At 63.5% G+C, this 15,024-nt stretch overlaps 4 protein-coding genes across 35 annotated transcripts in view; 2 read left to right on the forward strand and 2 right to left on the reverse strand.

Moving 5' to 3' along the window:
• Nucleotides 1–1,612, reverse strand: LOC122451467 (cysteine and histidine-rich protein 1-like). The gene is made up of 2 exons (XM_043484448.1): nt 904–1,612; nt 1–738 (listed from the first exon to the last, which is right to left on the reverse strand). The coding sequence occupies exons 1-2, from the start codon at nt 994–996 to the stop codon at nt 250–252; spliced, it is 582 nt and encodes a 193-aa protein (XP_043340383.1). The 5' UTR covers nt 997–1,612; the 3' UTR covers nt 1–249.
• KIFC2 (kinesin family member C2) lies at nt 1,532–9,344 on the forward strand. 13 transcript variants are annotated; one of them, XM_043484260.1, is made up of 18 exons: nt 1,965–2,201; nt 2,420–2,501; nt 2,629–2,780; nt 2,906–3,044; nt 3,181–3,305; nt 3,412–3,477; nt 3,563–3,691; nt 4,248–4,325; nt 4,441–4,555; nt 4,629–4,738; nt 5,142–5,250; nt 5,361–5,518; nt 7,215–7,319; nt 7,399–7,520; nt 7,618–7,741; nt 7,847–7,976; nt 8,060–8,316; nt 8,400–9,344. In XM_043484260.1, exons 1-18 carry the CDS (start codon nt 1,965–1,967, stop codon nt 8,652–8,654), a joined length of 2,493 nt encoding a protein of 830 aa, XP_043340195.1. In that variant the 3' UTR covers nt 8,655–9,344. The 13 variants fall into 13 exon arrangements, with proteins under 13 accessions (XP_043340197.1, XP_043340196.1, XP_043340195.1 ...); XM_043484257.1 differs by having other exon boundaries at nt 7,635–7,741; XM_043484254.1 differs by having other exon boundaries at nt 7,399–7,741.
• FOXH1 (forkhead box H1) lies at nt 8,941–13,774 on the reverse strand. 13 transcript variants are annotated; one of them, XM_043484413.1, is made up of 4 exons: nt 13,573–13,774; nt 10,746–11,429; nt 10,355–10,459; nt 8,941–10,251 (listed from the first exon to the last, which is right to left on the reverse strand). In XM_043484413.1, exons 2-4 carry the CDS (start codon nt 10,917–10,919, stop codon nt 9,448–9,450), a joined length of 1,083 nt encoding a protein of 360 aa, XP_043340348.1. In that variant the 5' UTR covers nt 10,920–11,429; nt 13,573–13,774; the 3' UTR covers nt 8,941–9,447. The 13 variants fall into 13 exon arrangements, 12 of the variants coding, with proteins under 12 accessions (XP_043340348.1, XP_043340347.1, XP_043340349.1 ...); XM_043484412.1 differs by having other exon boundaries at nt 10,746–11,440; XM_043484414.1 differs by lacking the exon at nt 13,573–13,774 and adding an exon at nt 12,978–13,143.
• The window catches only part of PPP1R16A (protein phosphatase 1 regulatory subunit 16A), a 24,137-nt gene continuing 22,330 nt past the window's right edge, over nt 13,218–15,024 (forward strand). For 4 of the 8 annotated variants that reach the window (XM_043484365.1, XM_043484368.1, XM_043484370.1 and 1 more), the window contains exon 1: nt 13,358–13,552. The gene's annotated coding sequence lies outside the window, so the exon portion shown is untranslated. The other 4 variants (XM_043484367.1, XM_043484371.1, XM_043484373.1 and 1 more) reach the window with 3 other exon arrangements.

Raw genomic sequence — 15,024 nt, forward strand, 5'->3', positions numbered from 1 at the left:
TTCCTGCTAAATCCCTAAGGTTTATTGGAGACCAAGCCTCTCTCTGGATCCACAACCATGGCCTGCCCAAAATCAAGCCTGAGAACGTGCCTGGGACCCGGTCCCCCTCATTTTTGTTTTGGGCAAGTCCTCACACTGAGCCAGAGAGGGAGACAGTCAATCTGCAGAAAGCTGGCATTAGGAAGGAGAGTTTATCACTCGCAAGAAGGTGGTAGCTGGGCAGAAGCCTCGCCTTGCAGTCTCCAGCCATCACTCCCACTGTAGGCGCTGTGTGTGCAGGGCCCGGTGGTAGGCCCAGCTGCCCCCTGCCAGGGCCCAGCGACAGATGTCCTCCTTTGGCAGCAGCAGCAGCAGTCTGTCCTCCTCCAGCCGGCTCAGAAGACCTGCAGCACCCAGCATCACACCCCCCCACATTCCATAAGAGTTGGTTGTGAAAACGGCCACAATGAGGATAGTCACTGCGACCACCAGCACCACTGCCTGACCAGCCACAGAGCGGCCCTCAGCACCAAGGTGGTCGCCAGCCACTGCCAGCACCATGCCTCCTCCCAGAAGCAGGTTGGCGGAGGAGCAGTCCCCATTCACCCAGTGGAAGTCGAAGGCCAGAAGGGGCAGGCCAATGACAGTGGCCACCCAGGCTCCAGCAAGACAGTCTTCATCTGTGCCCAGCCCTGAAGCCAGCATGGTGGCAGCGGCCAGGGCCTGGAGCAAGAAACCAGCAGCGGCCCCTCGATTTGCCTGTCAACACAGGGAAGGGAAATGTGGGTAAAAGAGGTCAGGACTTCCCTTTAAGCAGGGGAGGGTCTGGGGGTCTCACAGAAGCCTGGCCCACACACTTACCTCCCACCACCCTCTAGGAATTTGGGAATAGGCTACGCCCCTGCCCTGCCCCAATGTACTCACCTGGGCAGTGCTCAGGGCTGCGTGCAGAGACACTGCTCCCAGCGCCAGGTGGGACAGGGCGGAGCTCCACTCGCCCCCTGGCCTGGGGGCCATGACACCTCAGGCGGTAGTGAGTTTAAGGGGACAGGAAAGGGATCCTCAACTTTGGAGAAGAATGTAGAAGCCGGCAACGGGGAGCCCTAAGGGTGTCTCTTCAGGACTCCCAGGTTCCAGAGTCCCATTTCTGAGTTATAAGCTCATCCGAAACTCGAGGGAGCCCTGACGCCACAACCTTGGGGAAGAAGGGCCTAAATCGGCCGGGAAGGGAAAATGCGGTGAGGAGCCGGGGCTGGGTGGGCGTTATCTCTGGCGTCCTGGAACCCAAGCCAGGGTGCAGGGCCCTGCGCTCTGGGAGGCGCCGTCCTCGGAACCCGGTCGGGAATGAGCGACAGCCCAGCCCTCAGGCCGCTGAGCCGCGCGACCAAGACGCAGCGGCGAGCTGGAGGCCCAGACCAGCCCACCGCACCGCCCTCGGGCTGCTGCTCCGCCTCTCGCGCCCGGCCTGCGGCGACCGAGCGCCGACCAACGAGAAGAGCGGCGGCTAGAGCGGTTGGGGGGGGCGGGGCCATGGAGTCTGGCCCCGGGGAGAGATGGGGCCAGATGGACATGAGAGAAGGGCGGGGCTGGGAGGAAGTGGGTCTCAGCTTGGGAAGGGACGCGCAAGTCCTTGGTTTGGGGGGAGGGAAGGGGCTCGAGGAAGGAGCAGTGAAGTGAGGGCCGGTAAGGTGGGGTTGAAGGAAGGGGCGGGGAGGGGCGGTGAGAGGAGGGGCTGAGGAAGCGGCGGTGAGGGGAGGGGCTGAAGAAGGGGCGGTGAGGGGAGGGGGCTGAGGAAGGGGCAGGGGCGGGGTGGGACCTTCGGGGGCGGGGCTAAGGAAGGGCGGGGGCGGGGCCTGGACAGGGCAGAGGACGGGCCTTGAGGGGAGGGGCCGAGCAGGGGCTTCGCTGGTAGGGAGGTTGGACGCCTGCGGGTAGCAGCCTGAGGGTTGACGCCGCGCGTGGTCCTTCGCGGAGGAGTGGTAGGGATGCTGGAAGAGGGTGCGGGGCTGCGCCGAGGGGGCGGCCGCCGGAGCATGCGCGCGGGCTCTGCGGCGGGCGGGCACGGTGTCGGCGCGGGGACGCGGGGCGGCGTGAAGCCGGGCCCTCTGCCGCCCCGCGCTCCCATGTACGCCTTCTACTCGCTGCTCATCTACATCTTCTACAGCCTCTTCCGTAGGGATGGCGGGGCCGCGGCGGCCGCCGACGCTGAAAACCCGGCCCAGGTGAGTGGGGGAGCGCTCAGCTCGGCCGGCTACCCTCTTCCCGAGAACGGTTCTCAGGTCCCAGGGCGCTGACGCGGGAGAGGGCCCGTGCCGAAGATCCCTTCTCTGGTGTTGGAGGCTGACAGCCCGGCGCCAGCCCCCGGGCTCAGTCCCCAGAGGCAGGGACCCCACGGGCTGCCTGGCCTCTCCTCAGGGCCTCTCCCCTGCTGCCTCCCTAGAGCGCCCGCTGTAAGCCCGGGAGTCGCCGCCGCGCCGACCAGCCAACCGCAGAGCTGTGGACCGAGCTGACCGGCCTGGTCGGTAGGTACTGTTGGTGCATCGGGAACACTACTGAGAGATGCAGGGAGGGACCTGGCAGGCGCCAGCTGGTGGCCTAGCGTCCGACACAAGACCCAGCGCGCCTCCATCCTGCTCCCTGGCTTCGCAGGCTCTTCGGAGGCCGAGGATGGGTCGGGAGGGGGAGCCGAGCGCTGTCCGGCTGAGGTCTCTCTGGAAGAGGCTCTCGTGCGTCTTGCCGAGTTCCTGTCAGTCCAGCTGGGGGCGGAAGAGAGCTTTGGGACTCCTCCCGACCTGAGCAAGGTGAGCAGTTGAAACTCCTCCAGCAACCTGTTCTGTCTCCGCAGGTCCTCTGACCACCATCCATTCCTGTTTTCCCTCCACCCGGCCCCCATTCTTCTCCACTTTGATATCTGTTTCTTTCCTAGCCCGGTGATGTTCCCCCACTGTTGACGGTGACTGGTCAACTCTTGGCTCTCCTGGCATGGATTCGAAGTCCCAGGGGCAGGCAGGCCCTGTCCCAGGGGATGCAGCCTGTCTCAGGGGTGCAGCACCCTCCTCCTGCTGGTGCGTAAGGAGTAGTGAGCTGAAGAGGGACTCTATCCAGGGGTTGATGCCCCCCAGAACCCGTGCGGCCAGATGTGAGGTGCCCCCTTTCAGGCCACAGGGCTCTTCTGTTCTAACTGGGTCCACCCCACCCCAGGATCCCCATTGCAAGAAGAAAGCCCTTCCCTTTCACCAAGGGGCGAGGCCCAGGGGCAGCAGCCTCCTCAGCTGGAAGAGGACCAGAGGGCTTGGCAGCGGCTGGAACAGCTCATCCTTGGACAGGTGAGGAGTCCAGAGCAGCTGGGGCCTGGGCGTCTGGGAAGGGCCTGGGAGTCTGGGAGGGGACTGGAAGAAGGTGTTCCACCCGGTGCCCCTCCCTCCTTTCCAGCTGGAAGAGCTGAAGCAGCAGCTGGAACATCAGGAGGAGGAGCTGGGCCAGCTGCGCCTGGGAGTGGTGAGGCTGCTGGATGGGGGCTGGACAAAGGCCCACAGAGGGTCCCAGCCTCCAGGGGAGTCCTGAGGGCTTCCTTCTCTCCCAGGGAGCAACAGACTCAGAGAAAAGGGTTCAGCATCTGACTCTGGAGAACAAAGCCCTGAAACAGAGCTTGAGCCTTACTCGGGACCTCTTGCTGCACTGGGGCCCTGCCCCCCACACCAGGGCCCCCCAGGTATCCTGCTTCTCAGCTGTGACCATCGCTGCAGCCTGGGGCTCCCGCACACCTGGTCTCTAGCACCACTGCCCGTGCTTTCTCAGGACTCCCCCTCTGACCCTTCAGGCCCAGACTGTGGGCAGCAAGTGCATGGTAGCCCTGTTCAGGAGACAGATGCTGGGACCTTCTTGGTGCTCCCAGGGCTGAGCCTCTGCACTCCCCATGCAGGAGGCCCATTTCCATCCCTGGGCAGGGAATTAGATCCCACGTGTCTCACTAAGAGTTTGAATGCTGCAAATGAAGACCCCACACACCCTAATAAATATTTTTTAAAAAGGGGCGGGGGGGGACTTGAGAATCCCCTCACTTCACTCCAAGGCTCCTCCCAGTGGCTGACCCCAGGGGAGCAGAAGGACTTGGGGAATGGACCCTTGCATGGAATTGGGAGGCACGGATGTGTGACCAGCTTTACAACCCTCTCTTAACTTTCTCATCCGTAAAATGGGGCAGCTGGAGTGCACCCCCCAGTTGCCTCCTGCCTCCACAGTTTGACTGGCTCCCACTCCCCTTGCAGGAGAAGGCAGAAGCCCTGCTGGAGCTCCGGGGGCGGCTTCAAGAAGCCCAGGACACCACGGAAGCCCTCCGAGTCCAGGTGGGCACGGGGTCCAGGGGCTGGGAAGTCTGGGGCGCTGGGAAGGGGGTGTCTGAGGCAGAGCCTGGTAAGTGCCTGCTTCCTCAGTGACAGGGGTGGGGTTGGGTGGGGGCAGCTAGGGGTGCAGGAGGTGCAGCTGCAGGGCCTTCAGGGGGCCCTCCGGCAGCTCCAGCAGGAGACTGAGCAGAACTGCAGGAGGGAGCTGCAGCAGATGCGAGGGCAGCTGGCAGGTAAGCTCCGGGGCTGTGGAGCGCATGGCGAGGTGTGGGGTCTGGCCTCCCCTCACCACGGCCTCCCCCACAGGACTACGTGCTCGCATGGCCAGCTTGCGTCAGGGCTGTGGGGACCTCCGGGGACTCGTCAGCACCTTTACCCAGAGCTGCCAGGGTTCTCTGAGCGAAGCCCAGGGACAGGTCAGGACCATTTGCTCCCTCCCTCGTGCTTGCTCTCTGGCAGCCTTTTCACTGGCCTTCCCTTGGGGAGCCCCTGTCCCTGCCTCCTTTCCAGTCCCAGGGTGTTATCTGCTCTGATGGAGACTAGGGGCTCTGGAGCCAGAGTGACTGTGTCCTGTGCAGACTGGGGTGACAGTGGATCTCTCACAGGGTTGCCAGGAGCCAGCATTCTCTTCAGGTCCCTGAGCTCCATCCCAGGTCACTGAGAGATCCCTCCTGCCCCCGGGGCCTGAAGCCACAGAAAGCAGTAGATCACTGCAGCTGGGCCTCGTAGTAGATCCTGCCCTCAGCACCGTATCCCCCAGCTGTTTCCACTGCCTCCCCTCTCTGTGCCAGCCCTTCCCTCACATCTCTGTTCCCCCAGGTTTCCTGGGCTCTGGGGGCACTGTCAGCTGATGGGGCTGGGACTCAACTCGCGGAGGCGCCGCAGGGGCCTCTCCCTGGATGCCCAGGGCGGCTGCTGGAGCTCAAAGGTACAGCAGGTCTGGGGAGCAAAGGGCTGGAGTGGCAGAGGCTGGGGACGTGGAGGCTCTTCACACTTCAGGACCCAGGAGGCAGCGCCTGGACCTGATCTCCACCCCAGGAAACATCCGTGTGCTGTGTCGCCTGAGGCCAGGGACACCCTCCAGCCTGGTGAGCCTAGAGCCCGGCCCAGGTGGCACTGTTACTACCTGCTATCGAGGGCACCAGCGTCGCTTCCGCCTAGACTGGGTCTTCCCTCCACACGCCAGCCAGGAGGAGGTGATGCTCCACCCTTGGATCTGTGTCGACTGTCTCTCAGATCCCCTGGAGTCCTGAGGAGGCTCCTGTCTGTCCGCCCTCTTAGGAGAGAGGGTGGTTGGACTCCAGCAAGGAAGGGAGGGGAGCCAGGGGGCTTGGGAGCAGGGCCGGCATCCTAGCTGGGCACCTGCTTTCCTCCCAGGGTTTTTCCTTTGCATCTGCCCACCAAGCTCTTGCAGGCTGGGGAAGACAGATTATGGCTTAAAGGAAGATTAACATTTTCAAAAGTAACTTTGTGCCAGGAGAGCATGCGTGAGGTGACAGTCCCACGGGGCTGCAGGGCACAGCTGTGGCCCTGCTGCACCCAGGTACCTCCGTCCCCCAGGCTTCCCTGGCTGTCCACTTCCCTGGCCCAGCATTCAGCTTGGCCCACTCTGAGGAGGGTACCCCTCCTTGCTTTGTGGTTGGGGGAGTGTGGAGCACAGGTGAGCTTCCAGCACTAGGGTTCTCCCAATGCCCTGCTCAGATCCTGCCCTCCTCCCCTTTCCTGCCAGACCCAGGGAGCTGGAAAGCAGAGGCTAAAGTCCCAGCGCATGCCACCTTGCTCCCCACACACCCTCTCCGATGCACACACCCTGTGCCGCTGGAGCTTCCCAGTAGCTCAGGAACGAGGCTGAGAGCCGGGAGGGCGAGGTGAGAGGCAGAGCTGTCAGACATCAGACTGTGGTGGCCTCATAGGGACAGACGGTGATGAGAGTGCCTGGCAGGTGGCCAGGGCTCCCTCTTCACTATTTGGGGCACCACAGCTGTTTGCCACCTACGTCCATTTACCCCACACCACCCCTACCCTGTCTTCAGCCTCCAAGCCATCTGCAGCCCTCAGGGGCCCCTTTGTGCACTGTCTTCCGGGTGGACAGGGCCCTCGGTTCTGGAGGAGAGTTAAAGGCATCTGGCGCTGAGCCCCCTCACTTGTGTGCCCCGCCTCTGCAGGAGCACCCACAGGGCTCCTTTCTAGCCATGGAGTCTGAGCCACCTCACTGGCTGTTCTGGGTTCTGCTCTAGCGTCTGGCAGTCAACATTTCAGACAGCACTGGCTCCCCACTCAGTTACCAGATGCCTTCTGGGCATGGAAGCTGACCATGTCATTGCTCAGGAGGCTGCTGCTGGTGTCCAGCTGCCAGCAGGATGCCAAGTCCCAGCTCCATGTCCCCTTCACTTGTCTCTCTGCACCCGCCCAGGGCCCGGCTTCAGGATCCTGGCTGCTGCCACCCCCCAGCCATGGGCCCTCTGGGTTCATCTTTCACATGCCACGTGCTGCACTAGCCCTCTTTCCACGTTCTCACTTAATCCTCACAACAGGTGCCGCTACAGTCCCCATCTTGCAGAGGAAAAGATGAGTGATTTGCCTCCAATCCCACCTAGGGTTTGAACCTGGCCGTTGAGCCCAGGGTCTGGACCCTTGACTGCTACACCCCCAAGTCTCCCAAGCAGTCAGTCGTCAGGACCGTATTACTCTGTTCCTGCTATTTGTCATGTTCCTTCCCTCTTGGCTGGCAAATTCTTGCAAATGCCACCTTGTCCAGGGAGCCTCCTCTGTTGGTTGGGAGATCCTCGCTTCCCCCACGTTCCCCTAAAGCCAGTCTCCTCCCAGGAGAATCAAGTTATGGTCACATCTTGCCCCAGGCTTAGGGCCCTTCCAAACCCCTTGCACCCCTAGGTCTTCAGGGAACTGGAGTCTGCTGTGCTGTCCTGCCTCGGGGGCTACAGTGTCTGCATTTTCACCTACGGTCAGACAGGGACAGGGAAGACCTACAGCATGGAGGTGGGAAAGGGTGCAGTTGGGGAGCTCTGGAGCCAGGGGCTGGAGTGTGAGCTTGCTGAGGCACCCACGCTATCCCCAGGGCCCGCCTGAGGACCCCGGCATCGCTCCTAGGGCACTGCAGTCACTGTTTCGGGAGATGGGCACAGGCGGGCAGCACCGCGTGACCCTCAGCATGGTGGAGATCTACAACGAGGCTGTCAGGTCAGGGGCACCTGGTGCCTCCCGCCTTGCCCCCAGCCCCAACCCCTTCTGTCTCCACCCCCAGGCCCCCCAACGGAGCCCTGCCCTTTCTCACCAGGGACCTCCTTGCCCCAGGGCCTCCCCAGCGCCTGGCAGTGAGGCAGGGCCCAGCAGGCCAGGGGGGAGTCCAGGTGGCTGGCCTCACCCACTGGGACGTGCCCAGCCTGGAGTCTCTGCACCAGGTGAGGCTGCCCAGTGGGGCCCCGCAGCTCTCCAAGCCCCCGCCCTTACCCGCACCGGGGGCGCGGGCCCCGCCGCAGGCCAGCCCTTGTCCGCCCGTCCTGCAGATGCTGAGCCTGGGGAGGAGCAACCGGGCCACCGCCGCCACAGCCATGAACCAGCGCAGCTCTCGCTCGCACGCCCTGGTCACGCTGACACTGCGCACAGCGTCCCCATCGCGCGGTCCTGGCACCGCAGGTACCTCGGCGCCTGAGCCCTGCGGGGGCCTTGCTGCACCCACGCCGGGCCTCCGTCCACGCCCGGCTCGCTCGCCCCTGCAGGCACGCTGCACCTCGTCGACCTGGCGGGGTCCGAGCGCGCCTGGAAGGCGGGGGCGGCCGGCACATCGCAGGAAGACCGCGACGGCGCCCAGCGTCTACGGGAGGCTCGGACCATCAACCGCTCGCTGCTGGCGCTGGGAGGCGTGATGGCCGCGCTGCGGGCCCGCCGGCCCCACGTGCCCTTCCGCGACTCGCAGCTCACACGCCTACTGCAGCCGGCGCTGGGCCCAGGCGCCACGGCGGTGCTGCTGCTGCAGGTGGGCGGGACGGCCTGCGGGGGTGTGATTTGCATGCCAGGCGCCACCCACCAGGGCATGCCTACCAGCGCTGCTACCCGCAGATCTCCACGCGGCCCGAGGATCTCGGCGAGACCGTGTGCTCGCTCAAGTTCGCCGAGCGTGTGAGCCGAGTGGAGTTGGGGCCGGCCAGGCCCCGCAGGGCTCCCCGCTCCGGGACACCCTCCTCCTTGAGCACCGACACACCACTCTCCGGGACCCCCTGCACCCCCACGACGTCGCCCGGCAGCCCTCCAAGCCCCGGCTTAGACAGCGGCTCCAGCTCGGCCCTGGCACCGCCGGAGGACCTGCCTTCCTAGTCCTGCCCAAGGAGCCTGGGTCACATCTCTGCGGGCAGAGGCAGCAAAATCCCTATTCCCTCATGACTTCCTTGATCTCTGGGGACCGATGCCCCCCCCGCCAGAGTCCACCCTCCTCTCCCACCCTGGAGGAGTGCTCTGCCTGGGGTAATGATCACACCTCCCCCGCCCCCTTATCACCATCTGCTGTTATCGCAGCGCACAGCAGGGGATCCCAGGGCCGCAGATGCAGACCGCGGCCAAGTGGTCACCAGAGTCACTATCCCATCACCACATTAGACTTGGATTGAAATGTCTATTCCTTTACTCTTACCTCCCCACCACAATCACCAAAGCCAAGTAGTCTCCATTCTCGATCCCCTTCCCCCCAAAGGTGCTTCCTCTTTCCCAGGCAACAGCTGAGGGAGGACAGGGCTTTAGGCTGGAGCCCCATTAGGTTTTCCCTCCCCCAGCCCAAGCCAGGGAGGGGAGGTGACAGCTGGTGATGGATGGATGGATGGATTGATAGATGGAAGGAGAGTTGGAGAAGGTGGGGCCAGGAAGGGGAAAGGAAGGGCTACTCCAGGTAGAGCCCTGCTCCATCCAGCCTTGCCTCTAGGGGTAGGAGAGGCTCGACTAACCACCAGGGCCGGGTGATGCCCTGCTGGGCCATAGCTCTTCTGGGGCAGCCAATAAACATGTGGACTCTCAGCGTGGCTGGTGCCTCTGTCTCAGGCTGCCAGTCACACAGACCTTGGTTTCTCCTCAACAAGCCTAAGGGTGGCAGAGGAAAGCAGCCCCTGCCCTGGGAGCATCACAGGCCATACCAGGAGAGCAGCCAGCCTGGGGTGGGGGTAGCCAGGTCTCGGGGGTGGCTAACCCAAACATCATAGATACTTTTGTTGGGTGGCACCCCCTGGAAGAGAGCATCTAGATCCCAGAGCAGCCTTGTGGGGCCATGGGTTTCCGGGGCCACTCCCCAATAGCCTGTGCTGGTGGAGGGTGGGCACCGGGGGCAGGAGGTGGGTGGCAGTGGGGCCAAAGGCATCACCACGTTGGGAGTGTAAATGGGCAAGTAGGAGGTGGGCAGCTGCCCCCACAGCGAGGCCCTGTGACCTCCACCAGAGAGAACCCCGGGGTCTGGGGTGCCCTGCAGTAAGTGGAGAGGCCAGGCCCTGGGCTCAGGGGACAGGACGGAGGGCCTGCTGTTTTCCCCCTGGGAAGTCTTCCCCTCTGCCCTGAGGGGTCTTGGGCGGGGGCAGACGGGCCACAGAGGCTTCTCAGAGGGCGGGAGTGCAGCAGGTACCTCTCCCTCCCCTGAGCGCTCTGAGCCTGACCGACTGGGGCTGCTCCGCGGCGTCCCCTCCCCGGAGCCCCCTAGCAGAGACTTGATGCTGAAGTCCTCGCAGGGCGGCGACTGGGGACTGGGCGGCTGGTAGGGCCGGCCGTGCAGCACGTAGGGGCCGAGGTCCTTGGCGAAGGCTCCCCTCGCGCCCCTGCTCTGCCAGCGCCGGCACAGGGCCGTGTTCTGCAGCCGCAGCGCCTCGGCCGGGATCAGGCTCACATCGACCGCCCAGAAGTTGCCCTTGGCCTGGGGCTTCGCGGGATCCTTGGGCACCTGGTGGGGGAGGGGAGCAGGCTTGGGTGGGGCCGCACGACCCCGGATATCAGGATTTCCGCCGCCGTCCCGCTCCCAGGCTCTGACCCTCGCCCTGCCCCACCTTGCGGAAGCACCGGTTGGAGGAGAGGTTGTGGCGGATGGAGTCTTTCCAGCCTTCGTAATCGTCCCTGAAGAAGGGGAACGCGGCCTGGACCTGACGGATGATCTGAAACCATCGGGTGGGCGGTGGGCGCCGTGAGCCCGGGCGCGCGGGCGGGGGCAACGCTGCCCTTCCCTTCGCCACAGTGTGTCCTGCCTCGCCAGGAAGGGGTCTGCCCGAGTACCTTAGCTCTCTCCCTGGGTGCCCAGGCTTGGACTGGCCCCCCCTGGTATGGCTGGGGACAGCCAGGTCGGGGTGGAGGCCGGAGCCTGAGCCTCAGGTCATTGGAGGACGCGTAGGGGCACAGGTCCGATCACCGAGTGCGAGGGAGAGCGGGCGGGGGTCCTCTCACCTGGGCCAGCTTCAGCCTGCGGGAGGGTGCAGCCTGGATCACAAGGGCGATCATGGCCAAGTAGGTGTAGGGGGGCTTGTCATGCCGCAGGTATCTCTTCTTCCTCCTTTTGGGGGGCTGGGAGGGCGAATCCCCCTCGGGGAGCCCCAGGCGGGGGTTGCTGCAGGGCCCCATGCAGGGGAAGCAGGAAACGTGGGCAGGGGCCCAGCCGGGCAGTGGGTGCCGGGCACGGGGTAGTGTGGTAGTGTGGGGAGGCAGAGCTGGGACCTGAGGCCAGGCGGGGGCTGGCGGGCCAAGCCCTTTATCATTCGGATGGAAGGGGGAGGGGAGGGGAGGCAGAAATACGCGATGGGGGAGGGGAGCGTGCTGAGGGCAGCCACAATTAGCAGGTTTCGGTTAATCTGGAAGGGAGGGAAAGGGCAGGGGAGATTCCAGTGGGGGCTGCGGCGGCCACCCAGGCCCCATTCCTCACCCCTGGGCTGCCCTGGGCACCCCCCTAGAGCTGGAAAGAAAAGTCCGTGGAAGGGCTTATGACACACACTTACTTTATCCCACCCAGATCTCAGGCTCCCATTTAACAGAGGAGTGATTGGTCCAAGATGAGCTGCCAAGAAGGGGTGGGTCCTGCCCAGGGTTCAAGACCAAGCAGCTAGTAGGACTTTGATGGTGGTCTGGGAAGGCTTCCTGGAGGAAAACTCATAAATAAAAGACAGATACAGTTGACTCGAGGAATTTTCCCACAGGCTGCTGCAGGGCCCTAGCAGGCTCCCCAGGTCCTGGAGGCCATTTTCCTTCCCTCCTTGGTGCTGGTCAACAGTGGGTCCTCATTGTGCACTCAGTCTGCACCTCAGTGGCCCTGGGACAGCTGGACCTCCCTGGCCTGAGAGAACTTCCTGGAAGCACGTTTGTCTTTCTCCCCCTCTTCTGGGCCTCTGGGTCCAGATCCTTTGGAAGTTTTCCAGAGGAGGAGGTCACTTCGTCCCCTGGGGCACTCAGGCAGTGCCCCTGGGTGGGTGTGCATGGAAGGGAAGGCCTTCTGGCCATAGGGGTTTACTGGATACCTCTTGGGGCCACGCCTTGAGAATACATCCCTGTGGATCATGGTTCCTGCCCAGGGGAGCCTGGGAGGACCACTTGGCATCACCCTGGGCAGGAGTGAGGACAGCTGTGTTATGTGTGGGTACACAGGGCTTCCCAGTGCCCTGCAGCTTACGCTAGAAGGAGGGAGATGCTCCCCAGGCTGGTGGGGTCTGGCCTGAGTGGAGAAGGGGCACTCTGGGAGGAGTGGAGGCTGAGCCCCATGAAGCCTGTGGTGCCAGCACTCCCTGCTCAGGCCTGGCTAGAGCCTCTAAGTGCTTTAGCAGGCACAGGGCCTGGCCCAAAGGTGCAGCCCTGGAAAAGTGTGTTTGGCAGCAGCCCTGAGACATGGTTCTTCTGGTCCCAGACCCTTCTGTCCCCTCACCTCCTCCCTGGCCCGATCTGTGGCTCTGCCTCTCAAGTGCTCTGTACCCTGCTCTGTATGCTACCCCAAAGCCTCCCCCTCCCCCACCCCCCCGGAGGACTGGGCAAATTTGCACAAGGGATTTATCAGGCCCAGGACACCAGCAGTGGTGGGATGTTGCTATTAGAACCCCCAGACCCAAGGGAAGCCATGGAAGCACAGGGACACACTTTATATAACTTCACTCAAGATTTTTCTTGGGCAGCAGCAGCACTCCCCCTGCCCAGTCTGCCCCCAATTATACCCTTAGAGGGCTGAAAATCTGGAGCATACAGTGGGTGCGCAGCTCTCACTGAGGTGCTGAGAGAAGGGATGGGTGATGGGTGCTCTGGAGGAGGAAGCCTGGGGCCGAGATGCTGCTGTTGGGGTGCTACACTGCTACCTCCATTATCAGATTCTTCATATTTCATCTGGCTTCCTCTGGACTCCCATGTCACCTCTTCAAGTCCTGTTCGTTTCCAGGGCTCTAGCTGAGAGGTTCTTGTGTCTCCTAGCCCAGTTCAGTCATTGAGAGGTCTTTTTCTCCAACAGGTCTAAGGCACCGCTTTTCCTCCACTGTCCCTTCCTTGTTTGCAGGATAAAGCCCAGCTCTTGGTTTGGCGTTCAAGGCTCCTCACGTCCTGACGACTCATCGCTGACCGCACATACCCCACAGAGCGGGCCCCGCCCTCCTAAACCACCACCTTAACTGTTCCACCTTGGCGCATGCTCTCCCCGCGTGATGCCCCTACTTTGTCGAGTGAACTCGGACCCTTGCTGAAAAGATCAGCGTAATCAGACGACCACCCTCCTGGTAAACTTGTGACTACTTGCGCTTCTCGCCCGGGCAGCCTTTCCCCTTGCCGGCCGGCCATCTCTGTCCCCTGCCCACGCAGCGGTCCGCAGCCGCCCCAGTCGCTCTGGGCAAGCCCCGCCCCCGCGCACTTCGACTCCGCCCCCGCGCGGCGACTTCCGGTCCTGGAACGCGCGGGCCGGAAGTTTCGCGTTGCCATGGCAAGGGCCGGGCGCGGGTCCGCCCCCGCGGCGCCAGGAGGAGCGCTGGGCAAAAGGACCCGCGGACTGGCTCGGATCGGCTGCGAGGCGGCTGCTGGCGCGAGGCGGAAGGTAAGGCGCGGACTTCCGGGGCCTGCGGGCGGGCGGGGAGACCGGGAGGCTGGGATCCCGGCGGGAGGCCGCCCAGGCCCCGCTCGGCGCCGGTGCTGAGGGTCGGGAAGGCTCCTGGAGTGGCGGCAGTGAAGGCCGGCCCGGGGCGCTGTTCACGGCTGAGCCGAATGCGGGGTTTTCAGCCGTGTAACCTGTTGGCCAGGTAGGCAGCACCGGAGTTACCTCCGTTTCAGCCGAGGACATTCGGGCCTGCAGAGAAGGTACTTGCCAGGCTCCGTGTGTGCTTTGGAGCGATGCCAGAGGAAAAACCTAAGCCTTTATGGGCCAAATTCCTAAACTTCCAGGGGTTCTAGTGACCTCCTTGTGGGGATACTGGGCTCCAGCCCACCGATGGGTGTCCGGGCTGGAATAGCCACCGCTGTTCGGCGAGCGCTGGCCGGCGCGGCTTCGGAGGTGCTCGGGCCTGGGCGGGAAGGTCCGCGCCGGCGGGGCCCCTCCCTGTCCTGCAGTGGAAGCTGCGGCGACTGTGGGGTTAGTTTCTGTGGGTGCGGAGGCGTTCCAGGTGTGGGGGAGCGGGAGCCAAGGCCGAGCTCTGGCTAGCCCTCTCCAGAGCTCTGGGCCTTCCTTCCCCTCCCCCGTCCTTAGCTTGGGGGTGGAGTGGGGGCCCGCACTGCTCTTCTCAGCCCCTCTGCTCCCCGAGATGCAGCTCCCTGGGAGAGCTGTGAAGGGCCTCTGTGCCCCTGGCTGGCCTCCTGGCTTACTTCAGGGGCAGCGAGGGGAACCCTAGGTTGGAGAGAGTCGCCTTATGGGCGGATGGCTCCCTGACGGATCCTGGACCGCGTTGGCCCCGCGAGCAGCCAGCTCCCTGCCGGCCTCCGGTGTGCCGGCGGCTCTTGCTCAGAGCTGGGATGGAGCAGCATCAGCAGGTCTATCCCTCCTTCCTTGTGGGCTCTCCGCGGACCTGCTCTGGCTTCATCCCTCACCTGCCTGTACTCTGCTCTCCCAGAAGGTTCCTGGGCTGGCAGGAGCCCAGCAAGAGGCCCTTGGTACCTGTGGGCTCCACGTTGGTATCTGTTTTCTAGGGATTTCTGAATCTCACTGGGCGCAGCTTTGGAACCTCAGTCTCAGATGAGCCTGTGGTGACCCAGCACAGCACCTGCGCCCCAAGAGTTCCCCACTCCAGTGCCTCTGCCCGGGTCCACCTGTTAGCCAAAGCAAAATGTCTGGGTGGTAGTGTCTTCTCTCAGACTTTCTGCTCAGTTGCCCAGATCCTGGCTGTCCTGTCCATCTCTTGTACCAGCAGCCTGCACCTCCTTCTGTGATGGGAGCCTTTGCTCCTGGCCACTCTTCTGGGCTCCGACTCAGCGCTTTGACTCCATTCTTCTCACCATAGGCAGAGTGATGGGTCCGAAATGCAGATCTGATCCTTGTCCCTCCTGAACATCCTTCCTCAGAGACTGCAGGACGACATGCCTGTCTTTGCACACTCGCCCCGTCCTCTGCCCCCACCCCACTCCTAATCACCTTGCCCTGTGTGTCGGGTCTCCACCCTCCTGAACCCCTGCAGTAGTGGTGGAGGAGGCGGGGAGGGGTGAGAGTGAGCTTCCATCTCCCTTCCCAAGCTCTGTGTTCTCAGGAACGGCCCTGCCAGCACATCGGATTGAGAAAAAAGGA

The sequence above is a fragment of the Cervus canadensis genome, chromosome 12 (genome assembly GCF_019320065.1).
Source record: "Cervus canadensis isolate Bull #8, Minnesota chromosome 12, ASM1932006v1, whole genome shotgun sequence".
Taxonomy (NCBI): Eukaryota; Metazoa; Chordata; class Mammalia; order Artiodactyla; family Cervidae; genus Cervus; species Cervus canadensis.

Bases quoted from the DNA above. Each gene is read 5' to 3' on its own strand.
- LOC122451467 (XM_043484448.1), bottom strand. From the start codon at position 996: ATGGCCCCCAGGCCAGGGGGCGAGTGGAGCTCCGCCCTGTCCCACCTG. The intron at 739-903 runs GTGAGTACATTG...CTGTGTTGACAG, and splicing joins CAGCCCTGAGCACTGCCCAG to GCAAATCGAGGGGCCGCTGC.
- FOXH1 (XM_043484413.1), bottom strand. From the start codon at position 10,919: ATGGGGCCCTGCAGCAACCCCCGCCTGGGGCTCCCCGAGGGGGATTCG. The intron at 10,460-10,745 runs GTGAGAGGACCC...CGATGGTTTCAG, and splicing joins GCAGGCTGAAGCTGGCCCAG to ATCATCCGTCAGGTCCAGGC. The intron at 10,252-10,354 runs GTGGGGCAGGGC...CTCCCCCACCAG, and splicing joins CCAACCGGTGCTTCCGCAAG to GTGCCCAAGGATCCCGCGAA.
- KIFC2 (XM_043484252.1), top strand. From the start codon at position 1,965: ATGCTGGAAGAGGGTGCGGGGCTGCGCCGAGGGGGCGGCCGCCGGAGC. The intron at 4,326-4,440 runs GTGGGCACGGGG...GGGTGGGGGCAG, and splicing joins CGGAAGCCCTCCGAGTCCAG to CTAGGGGTGCAGGAGGTGCA. The intron at 7,320-7,398 runs GTGGGAAAGGGT...CGCTATCCCCAG, and splicing joins GGAAGACCTACAGCATGGAG to GGCCCGCCTGAGGACCCCGG.